The sequence below is a fragment of the Danio rerio genome, chromosome 16, assembly GCF_049306965.1.
Source record: "Danio rerio strain Tuebingen ecotype United States chromosome 16, GRCz12tu, whole genome shotgun sequence".
In the NCBI taxonomy this organism is placed as follows: domain Eukaryota; kingdom Metazoa; phylum Chordata; class Actinopteri; order Cypriniformes; family Danionidae; genus Danio; species Danio rerio.
Genome location: NC_133191.1, coordinates 3,281,454 through 3,300,881, shown reverse-complemented (window position 1 = coordinate 3,300,881; position 19,428 = coordinate 3,281,454). Strand labels below are relative to the sequence as shown.

At 35.1% G+C, this 19,428-nt stretch overlaps 1 protein-coding gene across 12 annotated transcripts in view; it reads right to left on the bottom strand.

Annotated features, from left to right (window-relative positions):
* The window catches only part of cyb5r4 (cytochrome b5 reductase 4), a 32,315-nt gene that overhangs the window by 12,357 nt on the left and 530 nt on the right, over window positions 1-19,428 (bottom strand). For 2 of the 12 annotated variants that reach the window (XR_012391461.1, XM_005173452.6), the window contains exons 1-11: window positions 17,124-17,425; window positions 16,307-16,425; window positions 14,597-14,750; window positions 13,144-13,244; window positions 12,137-12,221; window positions 10,298-10,333; window positions 9,140-9,212; window positions 8,180-8,237; window positions 6,079-6,172; window positions 2,841-2,873; window positions 907-1,029 (exon numbers count right to left, since the gene is read on the bottom strand). Coding sequence is in view for 10 of the 12 variants with exons in the window: in XM_005173452.6 (XP_005173509.1) it covers window positions 907-1,029; window positions 2,841-2,873; window positions 6,079-6,172; window positions 8,180-8,237; window positions 9,140-9,212; window positions 10,298-10,333; window positions 12,137-12,221; window positions 13,144-13,244; window positions 14,597-14,750; window positions 16,307-16,425; window positions 17,124-17,235 (988 nt within the window). In the remaining 2 variants the exon portion in view is untranslated. Of the gene's footprint in view, window positions 1-906; window positions 1,030-2,840; window positions 2,874-6,078; window positions 6,173-8,179; window positions 8,238-9,139; window positions 9,213-10,297; window positions 10,334-12,136; window positions 12,222-13,143; window positions 13,245-14,596; window positions 14,761-16,306; window positions 16,426-16,493; window positions 16,727-17,123; window positions 17,426-19,428 lie in introns of those variants that run through there. The other 10 variants (XR_012391462.1, XM_068213961.2, XM_073924992.1 and 7 more) reach the window with 9 other exon arrangements.

Below are 19,428 nucleotides of genomic sequence, written 5' to 3'. Positions count from 1 at the left end.
TGTAAACGTTTATATATCACCATTTCATGAGTCTCCCCATTCAGTTGAATAGAGCACTTGGACCCAGAAGCCGCTTTGCGTGACGTCACACTTGACAAGCGGATAGTTAAGATTAACTAAACTAACTTAAATAATCTACTGCAATTCGTTTTTATTATGGTGCTTGTTTGATATTGTTGCTAAAAGACACTAAAATGCTCTGACATCAAATCCGGTTTGAAGTATAAAATAAACGCAATGAGAAAGAAGTTATATACGATGCTCAACATATATGAGTTCCCTCTTTTACAAATCTCTTATTTAGATGAATATTTACTATAGGAAGCTTTATAATATTATCATGTGCATATACATTCGATTAGTCAATACTGAAGCCAAATCTGGAGCTCATCTAACAAAACAACTTATGACAACGGTCCAAAATTAGCACACCCAAACTTATGTTAGGAAAAAATATGAAATAAAAAAAACAAATAAGAGCAAAACTCGAGAGAATCAAAAAATGTATAACATTTTGTTGATTTGTAATATTTTTCCAGTATTTCACATGAATTTACATGTATTATCGTTTCTATTTCTAAAGATGTTTGGTGACTAAAATATTATTTTCATAAATATATCAGTTTAATAAATCTGTTTTGTTCAAATGCACCAAAATATATCACCAATATTCACTGAAAAATGGATAAAAATATTCGCCTCACAGCAAGAAGGTTGCTGGTTCGAGCATTAGCTGGGTCAGTCGGCATTTCTGTGTGGAGTTTGCATGTTCTTCCCGCATTCATGTGGGTTTACCCACAGTCCAAAGACATGCACTATTGGTGAATAGGGTAAGCTAAATTGTCCGTAGTGTATGAGTGTGTATGGGAGTTTGCATGTTCTTGAAAAATCAGGTTTGCAACTCACCTCGATCTTTACATTGAATGAATGTGTCATGGTGTTCAAGCGATTGCCCCAACTGCGTCCACTTTTCTTTGACGGATTTGCGCAGGCACAACTGAACCTTTCCAACAGAGTGGGCTGTCTGCACTATTAGTAGAGGAAAACAGAGAAGCACTTATATTATTGATGTGCCTATCCATACAGTTGAAGTCAAAATTATTCGTCCTTTTGTGACTTTGTGTCTTCAAATATTTCCCAAATGATGTTTAACTGAGCAAGAAATTTTTCACAGTATTTCCTATAATATTTTTTTCTTCTTGAGAAAGTCTTATTTGTTTTATTTCGGCTAGAATAGCTGTATAGAAGTGTCTTAAAGAATATCTAGTCTAATATTATTTACTGTCATCATGGCAAAGAGAAAATAAATCAGTGATTAGAAATTAATTATTAAAACTATTATGTTTAGAAATGTGTTGAAGCAATCTTTCCGTTAAACAGAAATTGGGGAAAACATACACAGGAGGGCTAATAATTCTGACTTCAACTACATTTTAAAAGTGATAGTTCACTCAAAAACAAACATTGTCATAATTTACTTAATCTGAACACAGTGGGTTGCTGGCACCCATCGCCTTCAATAATACTTTTTCCTACTATGAGTGCCAGCAACCAGCATTCTTCCAAATATCTTCTTTTTGTGTTCAAAAAAATACTTAAAAATCCCTTAAAAATAACCAAAATAAATAAAGTATTCATGAGCAATATCCCACTTGTAGCAGTGCGATATGGCTGTATATCAGCACAGGTGGGAGGTATATGTTGGTTCGAAACTGCAGGCCAAGTGCTTTAGTGTCCAACCATTGACTATATACAGCCATATTGCACTGCTACGAGTGTGATATTGTGTTTATACAACAGCTCGACGACATAATTGTGTATATAAAAAAGAAAATCAAACACGAGTCTCAAAACCCTTTTGTAAGAGGAACTACTTTCTTCCGCCATTCATTCATATCTGCAGCTGATAGCTACTTCACCAACGTCACTTAAGAGTGACTATTTGAATGATTCTCTAGCGTAATGTCTAAAGTGATGACAAAACAGCTCACATTTTAAGATTATAAGGCTAAACAGCATGAAATGCCATCAATCTAGAGCAGGGGTCACCAATCTCGGTCCTGGAGGGCCGGTGTCCCTGCAGGGTTTAGCTCCAACTTGCCTCAACACACCTGCCTGGATGTTTCAAGTATACCTAGTAAGATTAGCTTGATTAGCTTGTTCAGGTGTGTTTGATTAGGGTTGGAGCTAAAATCTGCAGGACACCGGCCCTCCAGGAACAAGTTTGGTGACCACTGGTGTAGTGACAGTTCCCAGTATTTTCTGTTGTAATCGGGAGATCACAATAATTAACCCTGAAAAAGCCAAAGCAAAGCAAACACCAGCAGATTACTATGGTATAAATACAGCACTACAACATACAAAAAAGAGGGATCGACTAAGAATGTCAGCTAATATACAATGATTTAATCAAGTTACAAGTTTTTCCTCCCCTAAGCACTTATTATGCGCCCTCTATCGCCCTCTTGCGGTGGAACGTCAACTGTCTTTGCTCTGCTCAGTATGACAGGCTGATGGCCATGCACTGTAATATCCTTAAAAATAAACGGCATAGCTGCAATCTAAACAACTAAATTCTTGCCTAAAAAATCCCCAAAAGTACATGATGTTGTCCAACAGCTGCAATATTTGTCAAACTGTAGTGAGTTTATTGATTCGATGTCTCTCTATGTGGGCGGAGTAATACAGAAGGGTGAGATGGCTGTACAGTTATCAGCCAATCAGATTCGAGAACCAGACAGAACTGTTGTATAAATAACAATATTATTAGATGATACAGTTGTACCCCCACAGTGCTTTTCACACACAAGAAGTCTGATCTACTTTGGCAAACTACTCACCATCAACATGATCTTGAACTCTACTGGACAGGCCTGAAACAGAAAGAGTTTAATAAACCTTTAATAAACTTCAGATTTGTCATTTAAAACATTCAGAGTGTTCTGGGAAGGTAAATCTGACCTAAACTTACCCAAAGTAAATCTAATGTAAACTATGTTCAACCTTGTTTAAAAGCACTGATGAAATATGCGCATATTTTAATCAACCATGTATGTCGGATTGAACATAAGCACTAATATTAGGACTTTTTTAACGTGGAAGCACATAAACATAAAAATACAATCTGTATTAGGCAAAATACTATAGATTTTACAAATTATATGTTAAATATACATTAAACAGCACACATATAAAAGGGGCCCAATTCTGAGCCTAGTGGAACACCTTTATTTAGGGAAGGGTGATATGTTATTATCTGCCATTTACAGCTGAAGTCAGAATTTTTCGCCTGTGATTTAAATGTTTAAATATTTCCTAAATTATGTCTAATAGGAAAAGGAAATTTTCACAATATTTCCTATAATATTTTTTCTTCTGGAGAAAGTCTTATTTGTTATATTTCGGCAATAGTAAAAGCAGATATTAATTTTTTAAAAACCATTTTAAGCTCAATATTACTCGCCCCCCTAAGCAATATTTGTTTTCAATTATCTACAGAATGAACCATCGTTATACAATGACTTGCCTAATTAACCTAGTTAAGCTTTTTAATTGTCACTTCAAGCTGAATACCAGTATCTTAAACAATATCTGGTAAAATATTATGTAAGAATGGGTTTTAACCACAGCGGTTCGAACTGTAGTTCTGCCGAATGACTAAAAAGTAACAGTATTAATGGTAAAAAACTGTACATTTCTACTCAAACCATTCTTCTGCAATCTCATACCAAAAACGGAAATAAGGGCAGTATTAATAGCTATAAATGTGGGAGAGCGTTGAAATTATGTGATTGTATTATAATGCAATTTGAAGCAATTAAGTGTTGATGTTAAATCAAAAGCAATTCACAAATACTTGAAAATGAAATGATTTAATGACAATAACTTGCTATGGTTACAACTGATTTAAGTACAAATAACTGTATAAAATGATAAAATATGAAATGATAAGACATATGATATTAATTGTACCCAGCTTAAATGTAAAATTAAAGTTAACAGAGGTAGAAGGAGAGACACAGGTGGAGGGAAAGAGAGAGACAAAGGCTGCGTCCGAAACCGCCTACTACTCAGAAGGTACTACTCGGCCGTTAGAAAAGTACGCTCTATACAGTATGAATATGAAAAGTATGAACTGAATTCGGACGTACTACATCCGCCATTTTGTCATGGTCACGTGACCTACCTGCGTCAGTTGCGTCGCTTTACACCCATTCATGAATTCGATCGCGGGGCATCATGGGATAGCGCTGCAGGCATGGGATGCAAACTCTTGAATCTCACCGGAAGTAGTGAGTCATCCGGGTACTTCTCGCCTACTGATTCTCGAATTCTATGAATTCAGACGTACTACTCGACTCGCATACTGATTTTAGCGTACTATATAGTATGGAAGCATGCGGTTTCGGATGCAGCAAAAGAGAGCAGGCCCAGAAGTTAACCTGATTGCAGTAGTGTCAGAGAAGATAGACTCTAGAGGAGGAGAATAGCAGAGCAGGAGAGAAACAGACCGGGAAAAGACAGGTCAGGAAAAGAGAGAGAGCAGAGTTTTACACCTATTTTGTATCTTTCTTGACCATGTGACTAAAGCCCAAATATTGAGACATTCAAACTGACCAATCAACATGTGACCACATCATAGGGTTGTAACGGTATGAATTTTTTACGGTATGATAATCGTCTAAAACAATACCACGGTTTGACGGTTTCGCGGTATACGGTTACAAATGTTACAAAATAATAGAACAGTGAAGCAAATTTGACTTTTTCCAAATAATATATTTTTAGTTACTATAAACAACACCACTTACAATGAACAAATAAAAATAATAAAATAATAAATAATGTGTCAAAGTCCAAATAAAGTCCAAATAAACATGGTGCAAATCCTCAGTAAAAAATAGATATAAATATTTACTATACTATAAATAGTTACATAACGAAACTAGATTCAATATGGAACATCCTTAGGTTTTATGTGCCAGCATGGATATGGTTGTCTATCGATATGGATTTGGATATGGTTGTCTGCAATGCAGACAAGCAGCTGCATCTTCATTTGCGTCTTTTGAAAACAGCAAGAGCAGCAGTTCGTCTTTGCTGTGTCACTGTTTTGTCATGTTTCTGTGCTGCTGTGCATGCAAAAGTACTTAGTATGAGAATTATTTCATGCAAAACTTTTTTTTTTTTTGCGTTTTATTTAGCCGCGCATAAATGTATGCCTATCTCTCATTCCGTGTTGTTCAAAAAGCTTGGTCCACAAACAAAAGCGAAACCTATGCTTATTGGTTGTGATATAGCGAGTTTGAACCAATCTGGGCATGGAGGAGGGACAATGCATCAATGTATCATGTCTGATTTGTCCGGAGACACAGTGACGAGCGTTTCTTTGTCAAATCAGCGTTGTCAAATGTTGATGACGTAACCGCACTGATTCCGGAGCCTCTGAAAGTCCGCGAATGTTATGTGATACAGCACTGGAAAGCTGAGATTCTCTTCTTTATGCCAATCTTTGAATTGTATGAATCGGATCAGCGGATCAAAAGTTATTAAACATTTAAGAGCAATACTTATTTTTAGCCGCGGGCGGCTGTCTCTGTCTTTAAGGGTTAAAACCGTTGATATGCAATTGTTCATGGTATGATAATCGTGCACGTTCAAATCGTGGTAAACCGTCATACCGGTATATTGTTACAACCCTACCACATCATAAAACCCCCATCAGTATCTGCCTTTGGAGTCAGTATGGACCTTCTTGAGTCAAAAAGACATGTTTTGTCATATAATGCGCATGATAATTCAGCCTCTTACAATTATGTACTGTCACGATGGCAAAGATAAAAGAAATCAGTTATTGGAAATGAGTTATTAAATCTATCATGTTCAGAAATGTGTGTCTAAATGTGTTAAAAATGTGAAATCTTCATTCTGCTAAACAGAAATTGGGGGAAAATATACAGGAGGTAATAATTCAAGAGGGCTAATAATTCTCTACATATACAGTGCTGAAGTCATTGCATACAGAAATTGAAAACACTTGTAAACAATGTATGGCTGGAGAAATGCAGAAAGACTCACGCCAGTAGAGAAGGTACGACATCCTGCCCAACAGCATCTCTACTCTGAGATTATCATCCTGTAGATCCACCACTGCACAGCCGGCGCTGGGAATCTGCGATAACAAAGACACTTGTTTGACATTAATGTTGTTTTAATTACTATTTTTGTTTTCTATTACTTTCTACAAGAGCTGTGCAATATATCGCAAAACTATCATTATCACGATAACAGCATATAAAATGTGTATCTAGCATTTCTGAAAAGATCTCCGTCCACACTATACCGCTGAAAACGCACATCGGGTGACCACACACACATACCCACACAAACACTGTCAATGCACTGCAGTGTATGCATGCATTTGAGCTCAAGCTTTCAGCGGGTGCTTTGCGCACAAAATCCCAGAGAGCAGAAGACGTCGGACAGTTTATCAAGGACGTACCGCTGGATCGCATCTCACTATAGGTGTTAAACGTGATATTTATTCAATCTTGTCTCTATCTAACAACTCTTCAGTCTTTTGAATCTATCACGTAACGCGTCACAGCATCAGTACACTGCTTCAATCTTTCGCTTTTACACTTATACTTAGTAATTTTAGTGTAAACCTCAGATACTGTTGGTTGGATCCTGTTGGTGGTACAGCTTTTTACCAAACAAATTTATTGACGCCATTATATTGACACGGATCACTCTGCCTATTCATGCCAGAGTCCAGTTAGTGTGTAACTTATCTTTATGTATGATTTGGTTATGGGTAAAACTAAGACCAGTAGGTCAGGTAGTTGAAATGGTAGGCTACTCGTAATTAATCTGTTATGAATTAATTAATTATTCATAAATAATTAATTCACCGCTGCCTACGAAGTCGATACCATCATCCATCATGATGTTTTACATTAGGCATCGTGTGATGCCAAATTGGTCAACATCTCCCAACCCTAGCGTGAACCGTTTTTTAGACTGAAAATGTCATTAATTAGATCTGATAAATAACTTTAACCTGTTTATTTTAATATCATTACATAAATAAATTATTTAAAACATAAATAAAACAATAAATTGTCATTTTTCTAGGGGAACTGTTTTGTCGTAAGTCAGTAATCCCCAATCTTTTTATCCCCCTTTTAGACCGGTTAACACCTGACAATTTTACCATGGCCCAATGGGGGAGGGGAATGCACTCAACTGCGTGCACCTGGAAGGTGTGAGCGCATTGTGCCACATGCGCGTCACTCCCAATATGAAAATAAAGATTTGTTTTAAATATCCATTGGCAATAACAAACTTGCACGCAGAAAAGCCGTGATATGTGAACAGCCCCTAGAGTCGCCATCATTTGCGATCTCCGGCAGTTTATCTTCTTGCACAGACATGCTGGATTCACCTGATTTGTTGACAAATGGGTTGTGGCATTCCTTGGCAGTCTCTGTGGGTCCTTCACTGGGTCTTTTACTCTTCCAGTTTCCAAAGAAGTCTGCTTCTTACTCATTTTGCTAGCTTGTGCGTTAAATTTTGGCGCTCAAATGACCGAGATGGGGCATCGCGGTGGCGGAGTGGGTAGCGATGTTGCCTCACAGCTAGAAGGTCGCTGGTTCGAGCCTCAGCTGGCTCAGTTGGCATTTCTGTGGAGTTTGCATGTTCTCCCCGCATTTGTGTGGGTTTCCCCCACAGTCCAAAGACATGCACTATTGGTGAATAGGGTAAGCTAAATTGTCCGAAGTGTATGAGTGTGAATGAGTGTGTATGGGTGTTTCCCAGTGTTGGGTTGCAGCTGGTTGGGCTGCGTAAAACATATGCTGGATGGGTTGGTGTTCATTCCGCTGTGGCGACCCCTGATTAATAAAAGGGACTAAACCAAAAAGAAAATGAATGAATAAATGACCGAGAGGTAACCGGAAAAAAAAAAGATTGTTTTTCAAAATAAAAGACATTTCAAAATAAAAGATAGTTCAGACTTAGATAATTAATAAAATGGAAATAATTAATGATTTCTTGTGTGGCCCGATACCAATTGACCAATGAACTGGTACCGCTCCGCAGCCCGGGGATTGGGGACAACTATCGTAAGAAATGCATTATCAATAGTTTCTACTTCATGAAAATGAGCTACACTGACCTTTCGCTTGGTGTAAACAACAATATTAACAGTGCCATCTGTCTGGAACCAATCATACCTAAAGAGGAAGAAACAAATCACATACAAGAATCAGCCAGCGTCAGTGATACATTTTATTATTTTTGATTTTGATTTAAATATTATATATTATATATATATATATATATATATATATATATATATATATATATATATATATATATATATATATATATATATATATATATATATATATGATATCATTTTAGGTAGTATTTTGACACTTCTGTTATTCAGCAATGTTTAATATTTACAGTAATTTTACTTTTTGGATAAGATTGCAATGATTATAGTTCATTTGATACCAAACCTTTAATTATCATTTATAAGGAATTTATAAAGCATGAATAGTCCTCACTTTAAATTAGGTCACAAAACTAGATGAAGTTGAGTTAATAAAACATTTGTTAACATACATAGTTAACTATTAATATATGCCTAAATAATAAGAATTATAAATGTTGATTTCAATAGTTTATTAATCGTTTACTAACTCATTCTGAATGATCCTTAAAACCCTCAACTACTCTTAAATACAACTGGTTTGTAAATAACGCAATACTTCATTTAGTAATGAAAAATTTATCATTAACAAAGTATGAAAGTACAATTATTAAGCACATTATACATGTGGTTGTAAGTCAAGAATAGAGCATTTGTAGCTGCAGTTATAAACTGCTTACTAACGCTTATTAATGTAGAGTTACTGCCAAACAGATAATGAATTCACTAGATGCTAATGCTCAGTAAATGACTCATATATGTAGTTATTATAAAGTGTTACCAAAAAGGCTCATTTCAAAGCCCTTCACTAGACCTTTACTAAAGATTAAATAGAAACTAAATCAAACAGAGCATTCAGACGTGTGGCAGGCCAGTTTAATTGTTATATTTATGTATACAGATGAAATTGAACCATACCGAGGACGATGGTCTTTGGCAGGAAGAGGAGCAGATAAAGGCTCTGGTCTTAAAGATGGAGGCGCAGATAAACCTAATATGAAGAAAACAATACATATACTTAATAACCAGCAGAGTAAGACATAACATAATTGCTTACTCAGCATTTCCAGTTAAAGTCAGAATTATTCGCCCTCCTGTGAATTTTCAAATATTTTCACAGTATTTGCTATAATATTTTTTTCTTCTGGAGAAATGTCTTATTGGTTTTAGTTTGGCTAGAATAAGAGCAGTTTTTATTTATTTTAATCATTTTAATATTATTAGCCACCTTAAGCAATACTTGTTCTCCATCAAAAAACAATGATTTGCCTAATTACCCTAACGTGCCTAATTAACCTAGTTAAGGCTTTAAATGTCACTTTAAGCTGAATACTAGTTTCTTAATGGGCACCTATAGTGAAAAATCTAATTTCAATTAATATTTCAAGAAGCCGATGTAGCATATCATATCACTTACATTCCCGCATAAAACATGCTTTCTAGTGTGAAAATGTTGCGCAATTTTTATCAAATTCATTAAGCAATGGAAGATCAAGCTGCATGTGCTGTGGCCTTGCTCCACTTAATTTTCCAATGTGTCCATATGTCTGAAATATTCTAAAGCAGCAATACTGTTTTGCATTGTCATATAAGATTCCCGCTTATATATATATATATGTGCATTACTGCACATCAGTAAACCGCCAGTAACTTTTTTATTGTATGCTCCTGTTAGAAATCATTGCAAATAATTGGAAATCCGGCGATTAATAATTAAACCCTTGGGAACAACTGTGATCAAAACCAAAGTTCACGTGACGGTGTTCTCTGGACTCCTCTGAAGCGGTGGACTTCTACATACTAATTGCTTGTCGCCGAACCGCGTCATAGCTCATTACTATAAAGTTGACTTGATTTCAACTCTCCTCGACGCTCACACCGGCAAAGATGCGCCACGCTGCTCCTCGCCACTTATCACCATTAAAAATGATTGATTTCTGGCTACTTTGACGCTCTCGACGCTTCGTGTTAATTCAGGAGGGCTAAGAACTCTGACTTTTATATATTATATATTTTTATTATACTTTTATATATTTAAAATTGCTCATATAGATGACTCTGAGCTTGAGCTCGTACCGTTTAAATGAGTGCTCTCAGTCTTCTCTGTGTGAGCTGCAGAAACCACAGAAGCATGTAATCAGGCTAGTAAACATCAACATTATTTCTTTAAAAATCTGATTTCGGCTTTGGTTCTGAATTTAAAAGAACATTCTGGGTTCATTCGAACTATATCTTCTCTAAAGACGATTTTTTCTTAAAACAAGACTAACAGAATATTTGAGCATGTGTATCACGAGTAAAAATCTTCCAACAAGTTTTATAGTACTAAATAACTCAGTACCTTACTCAGCACAGTACATCATATCCATGAACACTGAGAAGTAGCTCCTCTAACACACTGTTCTTTCATACACTCTCAAAAATAAAGATACACAAGATGTCAATGAAGTGGTGACTTCTCCAAAATGTTCATATTTACCATGAAATACCTTTAAAGAACACAATAATACCAAGAAATGTCAAAAGGTATACTTATTTACTGTTTGGGTACTAATATGCACCTTTAAGGCATCAATTTGGGCCTTTTAGGTACCATTTTAAAGTTTCTAAAGTGTAGAAAGCATGCTATTTTGTTTATTAAAGGCACAATATCAAAGATATCATCATTTTAAATCCCAAAATCACTAGAACATTCATTCATTCATTCATTTTCTTGTCGGCTTAGTCCATTTATTAATCCGGGGTTGCCACAGCGGAATGAACCGCCAACTTATCCAACAAGTTTTTACGCAGAGGATGCCCTTCCAGCCGCAACCTATCACTGGGAAACATCCACAAACACTTTCACACACACACTTGTACACTACGGACAATTTAGCCTACCCAATTCACCTGTACCGCATGTCTTTGGACTGTGGGGGAAACCGGAGCACCCGGAGGAAACCCACGCGAAGGCAGGGAGAACATGCAAACTCCACACAGAAACGCCAACTGAGCCGAGGCTCGAACCAGCGACCCAGCGACCTTCTTGCTGTGAGGCGACAGCACTACCTACTGTGCCACTGCCTCGCCCATCACTAGAACAGTGTTATATATTTTGCTGACTTGTGTACTTAAGTTTCAAATAATATTCAAATTCAAAGAAAAAAGCAATTTTATTTAGAGAGAATGTTCTGTGTGTTTATTTCATCAACGTCACGCATCCTTGATTTCTATTTTAGTTTTCATTTGTTTGTTGTGAATGCACGCCCTCTAGTGGCCAAAATTGCATACTGCTAGAATAGCAAGTTGCATACTGTAGCTGCTTCAATAGGACAAAAAATTTGTCATCCCTAAAGTTACTGATTATTTAATAACATTTAACAACATGAGGCGATTTGGTTGTATGAAAACGATTCCAGATTGCATTTAGCTGAACTGTTTTTTTTTTTTTTGTTTTTTTTTTGCAATTTTAGAACACAGAACATAAAAGGGCAATAACAACATTATATTAACATCCAATCAAGTACAATATAAGAAGAAGAAAACAAACAAAAAAAAAAAAAAACAATAACAATTATTCAAAAAGAAAAATGTAAGGCTTTAAAATAATGAACAGTTCTTTTTACTTTGGTATTTTTTGTTTCTTTTATCGTGCATAGGTAATGACTTATAAAGAAGAGAGTATTGTTCATTTATTTTATGGTTGTATTTATACACAATTGTTTTGGAGTGATCTTTTCTTTTTTATTAAGCAGAGTACGAATACTGCATTGGAATTCAAAGAAAAAGATGTTGTATTTTTTTATGAGAATACAGTTGACTATTTGGAATATTATTAATTTGCTCATTATATATGGAAAATGTTTTATTCATAAATGTAAATGGGCTGTGAAAAAACCTAATTTTACTCAATTTAGCTGAACTCTTGCTCACCTTGTAGAGCAGGGCTGGGCTTTACTGCCATCCTCCCCACCAAACACTCCTTCAGCATGGACTCATAATTCACCCATCGGTGGACCTAGAGTGGACAAACAATCACATATGAATTCATTACAACAGTATTAATATCAAAGCACTCTTATATATTAGTTGATTACATAAATGCATAAAAAGGCTACATTTTAATACTAAGTTCAATAATTGTTCCTGTCATTAAGACATTTTTTGGCCTCTATTTTTGGTTAGGTCAAAAGAAATACTATCTGATGCATGTATATTTACATGCACATTTCAAAGCAAATCTGAGGGGAATCGAAAATGAAAACTGAAATGAAAAAGTGTCAATAAAAGGAAAGCTTAGATTTACATTTTCATTTGAATTGTGTCACTATTATAGCGTGAACATTAATAACACGCTTTGTAAAAACTGTGTTTGCATTTTATTTTTCAGTTTGGCTTTTTATTTTAATATTGGCAGTCTTGAAAATGAAATGTTAAATTGGCAACTTCATTTTAATTATCAATTTGACTCGGACGATGTGTTGTCAAAGTGAAAATGAAAATTAAATAATTCCATTTTGTTTTCAATTTTGGCAGATATTTTGCGAACAGTGTTTTAAAATGAAATTGTTAATCTGATTTTCATTTCCAATGTTTATTTGATTTATTTAAAACTGGCAGGATTTACCTTCCCTAACATATAAGCACAGTACAGTGGTAATGTCCAACATATTTATGATGTTTAAAGCGGCTGATAATAATAAATATTATTAATAATAGGAATTAATCTGCCATGTTTTTGAACTGTACATAGCTGTAGCTTCTTTACTGAGCCTACTACGCTATTGTATTTCAATACGGCTCATTATGGTGGTACTTGGAGAGACAATTGTTTTCTGAAGTGGTACTTGATGAAAAAAGTTTGAGAACCACTATTCTAGTGTTTTTGGCTATTTTAATACATATTGTGCCTTTTATGGCTTTGCTGATGGAGGGTTTACCTCGTCAAACAGGTCAGTGCTATCAATCCCAGCAGCCCGCATTAACTCCTCTTCCCCACCAGGGTGGAAATCCATGTAGGCACTCAAGTTATAGACCATACCTGGAGGGAGAGAAATCCATCACTTAAATACATTCATTCATTTTCCTTCAGTTTAGTCCCCTGTTGTCAGGCATCGCCACAGCGGAATGAACCTCCAACTTATCCAGCATATGTCTTACGCATATGTTTTATCCAGCATATGTTTTACTTCCAGTCGCAACTCATCACTGGGAAACATCCATACACACTTATTGTTGTGCAAGTTACTTCCAAACTGCAATGCATTACAGATTACTTGTTACTGTTGTTTAAAAGTAATCCCTTACCTTACAATAAAGTTTTGTATTGAATTTAAAATATTACTTCTCACCTATAAAGCTACAAATAATCGAGCTCCTGTTTATCAAACCAACCTTCTGTCTCGCTACAATCCAACTCGCTCTTCAAGATCTCAAAACTCAGGGCTTCTGGTACTACCTAGAATAGCAAAGTCTACTAAAGGAGGTCGAGCCTTCTCATTTATGGCTCCTACACTCTGGAATAGCCTTCCTGATAACATCCGAGGCTCAGACACACTCTCTCAGTTCAAAACTAGATTAAAGACCTGTCTGTTTAGTAAAGCATACACTCAGTGCATCACTTAGCCGGTTTCCACACAGGCTTCTGCATCTTGTTTATATACACTATGAGCAGCAGCTACGCTAATTATTCTCTTTATTCTCCATTTCCACCTGGGGATACTCATCCAGAGGTCCTCAGATTATGCGGAGTCACTGATTGATCCAAGACCAGTGATGAGATGATCCCAAGCCTTCCATAATCCGGGACCAGGCCGTATCCTGAGCTGCTGCTGTGCTGATGGTCAAAGGGGAGTGGAGAGCATGAGACTGATTCCAGCGACGCTCCAGGGACAGACGAGTCTTCGCTGAAGCCAGCTTCTAGCCTCCACCGCTGAGACTGCAGCTCTGCACAAGACATTTGGCCAGCGGAGAAATTAAAATGGTCGTGCCCAACTGAGTCTGGTTCTCACAAGTTTTTTTTTTCTTTGCTCTCCCATCAGGTGAAGTTTTTTTCCATCTCCGCTGTCGCCAATGCCTCGCATGGTTCAGGATTGGTAGAGCTACGCATCATTGAATTTGCTCTTCAGTGTTTGAACTCTCAGTAATGATTAAACCACACTGAACTGAGCTAAACTGAACTGAACTTAAACACTAAAAACTGAACTACCCTGATCCAGTTACTATGACCATTTATGTGAAGCTGCTTTGACACAATCAACATTGTAAAAGCGCTACACAAATAAAGCTGAATTGAATTGAAAAAAAAATTGAATAATGTATTCACTGACACTTTCGGACAGTTTAAAGTAAGCTTACTAATGAAAAGAGTTGATAAACTATCAATAACAACACCTCTAATGCACGTCCAGCAGTCTTTTTTGGTGTTGTGTTTCTTCAGCTCGTCTTCTGTGACCTCGATCAGTCGACCTCTCAGTCCTGTTAAATCCTGTCCACTTTTGGTCAGTCGGATCCAGTCCAGCAAACTGTGACCAGGCTTCAGCACCACCTGAATTAAACTGAGGTAAAGTTAGTTTTACATTCAAGCATTCGTTGATTTTTGAACAGTTACAACATGTGACATGCTCCCTATTTAGTTTGGCACGCCACTTTGAGTATTCGACTGAGGTTAAGCTGGCTTTATATTCACACATTCAGACTTTCTTCTTAATAATATACAATAGTTTCAGAAATCTGCTAATTCTAAATAGAAAAATCATATTAGCATCCAGCGACTTTCAAAGTATATTGTTCAGTCAATTAAATAGTGCTAATGTTGTTTCAGACCCAATACTCAAAGTAGGGCTGCTCGATTTTGGGAGAAATCCTAATTGCGATTATTTTGGTCATAATTTTAATCACGATTATTCAAAACGACTATCAGTTGAAGCCACAATTATTAGCGCTCCTGAGAATAAAAACAAATATAAAAAATTCCCAAAAGATGTTTAGCACAGCAAAAATTTTAACAGTATTTCCCCTAATATTTTTTCTTCTAGGCTTATTTGTTTTATTTTAGCTAGAATAAAAGCAGGTTTAAATATTTTAAAACCCATTTTAAGGTCAATATTATTAGCTCCTTAAGCAATATATTTTTGATTGTCTGCAGAAGAAACTACTGTTATACAATATAATATACAATATATAATATTTCCAGGTAATTTAGTTCATTTAATTTGTTTGTTTGTTTGTTTTTTGGCTTGTGATCACTCTAAAGCGATGCTTATTTTAAATTTTAATTTTTCCATAATAAATCTATTTAATTACTCTCAACGGAGTGTCCGAGTTTGGTTGTCGACCGAAGGGGATCTTTTTTTTGTGTTTAGCAAATCCACCACCCATAACACAGTTTTTTTGTTTATTATACCCATGTTGTTTTCCCGTTAGACTTAAGGCGTAAGAACAAGACTTCAAAACATCATTAACACCATTTATTTGACTGCACAATGTTGTACTTTGACAGGCATTGGCTGCTAATATGATTTCTCTATTTAAAATGTGCAAATAATACTTTTGTGAAGTTTCATTATTAAGGAGAAAGTCTGAATGTGCGAAAATTAAACCCACTTTACTTCAATAACTTGTAGCATTGTCCCTATATTGTTTACATTGAGGTAAAGTTGGTTTTATATTGGGATATTCAGACATTCTCCTTAATAATATAATGTAAGTAAAGTATTCTTGCAAATTCTAAATAGAGAAATGATATTAGCAGCCAATCACTATCAAAGTACAATACTGTTCACAGTGAATTAGATAGTGTTAACGTTGTTTAGAGGTCATACTTGCATGCTAATTCCGATCAAATATTCAAAGTAACATGGTAAACAATATAGAGACTGCTAAATGAACAAGTGTGCGAATATAAAACCAACTTTACATGTATGAACCAACCTACCTCAGTCTGAATGTATTACATGGCAGAATAATTACACACAACTGCGTGTCAATACAACTGAATGTTAGGTATTTATCGAGATTAACTCTAAATTTATCAAAACGACAACAGAGAGTAGTGTGGTGTAATTAATTAATAAAGGAATAATAATGTAAACAATGTACGACCTTGTTTCTGGACTGTCCGGCTGGCGCGACTCTCTGCTGGGATCCAGCAGCAGGGAAAGCCTGAGATGGGACATTCAGCATCTCTGATACTTTAAAACAAGCCCAGTTCCCTAAAAATCCTTTCCAAAACACACTCAGTATCAGCAATCAAATGAGAAATGATCAAATAAAGCAAAAACACACCGACCGCGTCTGAACGGGACTACTTTTGAGGAAGTGTCACTGTGGGATGCGTCTTTCTCATTTTGGCAGGTTGATTATTTTAGCTATATGACATTGCTTGACATTGATCTAATTCCTCTGCTTTAACTTTAATATAACTACAATTAAATATATTCAGGAGTAGCGACGATACTGTTGTCAAAATAACGCCGAAAGCAACACTTTCCTAACAGTCAAAAAAAAATGTCGCGGAAACATGACGTCATTCAGATTTCAAAATACAAGACGAGCAAAAAATTAATACGTTAACAAGGAGGGAAAATGTAGAATTAAATACAACTACATTACGTTATTATCTTCTGCAAACTTAATTTAAACAAAAAAATTATAGCGTTTTAACACGTTTTACATGTTTTATTCTGTCTCTTTTTTGTACATGTCTAATATTTTAACAAACATATATAAGATACCAGACATTTTTCACAGCTACACGGAAAAATATCATCAAAAATCAATAATGTAAACTGTGAGATTGATTATGTGTAGAATAAGTTTTGATTTTGTCGTTTTTTCTCTCTCTTAAATAGTTAATTATATCTGCTGGCTCAAAATACAGACGACTTATAAACGGTAGTTATCGTGTTCAAAAACTCACCAGACAAAACACTGGCGATGACAGAAAAGACTGTTGAAGCTTTCCTTCTGCTTTCTGATCTATAATCTTCCTCTTCTTCCTCCTCCAAGTCCATACCATCTTCTTCTACCATTCCAGAGTAAAATATGTCCCTCAATCAACAATCAGATCAAACTAATGCAATGTGTTGTTGTATTCTGAAAGCAGGTGCAGTTAAAATTGATTTTGCCTGAAAGTAATCCCTTTAATCTCGATAATATGAACTAGGCTAGTTGGGATTATATTTAAGGAGTTCAACGAGCCTTCAAAATAAAAGACCCAGCACTTTTTGATAAACGCAATAGATATAAATACACTAGAAATCGCATACGGATGCTGAACATGTCAAGACTTAGACAAAGATTTGTTAAAGATGAACTGTCTTTATGGTTAAGCATCCCTTTTCATATTTTTTAAAGGATGGGAGGAATTTCTTTTCTTCTATTTTGACTTACTAAATTGCCATTTAAAGTGTTACTATATTGGAAAATGTTGTACAATCACAATTTTACTCCACATAATGTTATCATTTGGAATAACAGGTGTATTTTACATAAGAGGAAATCATTTTTTAAAGACTGATTTGACAAATGAGTTTGGAATGTAATTCATTTAATGGATGATGACGGTAATATGTTGAGTAATGATCATTTTAAGTTAAAATTCAATTTTAATTGTGCATATAGAGAATTCTCTTTGGTTGTCAAAGCTATTTCTGTAGCTTTGAGGTATTTAGTTAAAGGTATAGTGCAATGCTCTTCTGTAATACCTACACTAGTTGATTTGGTTATAAATAATTATTCATTTTTGGATATTACATGTAACAACAAGGTCTTGAGATCACTACTGACAAAAGAATATTTTCCTCTTCCTGTTAAAAGAAAAGTTTATCTGAGAGATTTTCTAAAGCGGACACAATTGAAATTAGAAAAAGATACCTGTCATTTCCCTAATTACCTAAAATGAAAGAAGTACTTTTCAAAACAATTAATGACATCTATCCATGTAACAAATTTCTTAGAATTTAATTTAGACAGTAATGCTTGTATTTTCTGCTTGAAAGATATTGAATCCCAGGAACATCTTTTTTTTATAGTTGTTCTATTGTCAAATCCTTTTGGGACAGATTGTTTGAGTGGTTGATAACAAAAAATGTAATACCTGCGTTTGACTATCACATTGTGAAATTTGGCATTTTTATGAAAAACAAGGAAATTTAATTTCTGTGTAATAATATGTTGATTGTAGCAAAACTTCATATCCACAAATGTAGATTTGTTAAAGTTTCTCCTTGTTTCAAAGCATTTAAAATGATTTCAATATTTTATATAAATCTATAAAACAGGTAAAAACAAAAGGTGCCTTAAAGCTAAGCTATGTTATTATTAGTTTGTACTGTTTTGTTTATTATATGCTGCTTGGATATAATTTTATATATGTTTAACAATGGAAGTTGAAAATACTTAGTTGACTATTCAAGGCACCAGAGTGGACAAAAGTCAAGTGAACGCAGAGACTGAGGAAAACACAACCCAAAACCAGCCCTGTTTGAAAAGTGTTTGGCCCTAAACAGAACAACTGGTTGGGTTAAGCTCAGTCAAGCATTTTCAAGCAAGGTATAATTATAATTTAGACCATATATTATTCTCAACACATTTGTATAGGTATTCTTTTTAAATCACACTTGCATTGGTGTAAATTTGAAAATTACTTAAGTTATATACTGTGTAAAAAAAAAACTTTAAAAACAATTTCAGACAAATGAAGTGTTGCATATTAATATTTATCTAACTTGTTAAATCATTGTTGACAACTACTGTGAGAAATCATTAACATGATCAATGTCTTCACAAAGATCAATATTATGAATTATTAATAATAACATATAATTAAAAGTATGATAAAATGTGTTATTTAATAACTGGTAGCCCTTCACACTAATCAGTACCCAAGAAGTAGCTCCCAGTTTCCAAAAGGCTGGTGACCCCTGATTTAGCCCATATTTTATTCTCAACACATTACTAAAGAGCAGTAATGAAGCTCTTCTCCACTTCAGTTAAAATGGTATTTAACAAGACATCTCACATTTTAGTCTGGTATTATTAACCTGAGCAGAGGCTTGAAATGTTATGGACCTAATGTACGTTAATCTACCAGGGTTAATAACCCAACATCAATTAAAGCCATCTGAAACACAATTTATGAGTCAGGTCAAAGTGTATTATTATTCACTCAATTCACACACAGTCAGTGCGACATCACATTATCAAAGAGAATTCTTAGAGGG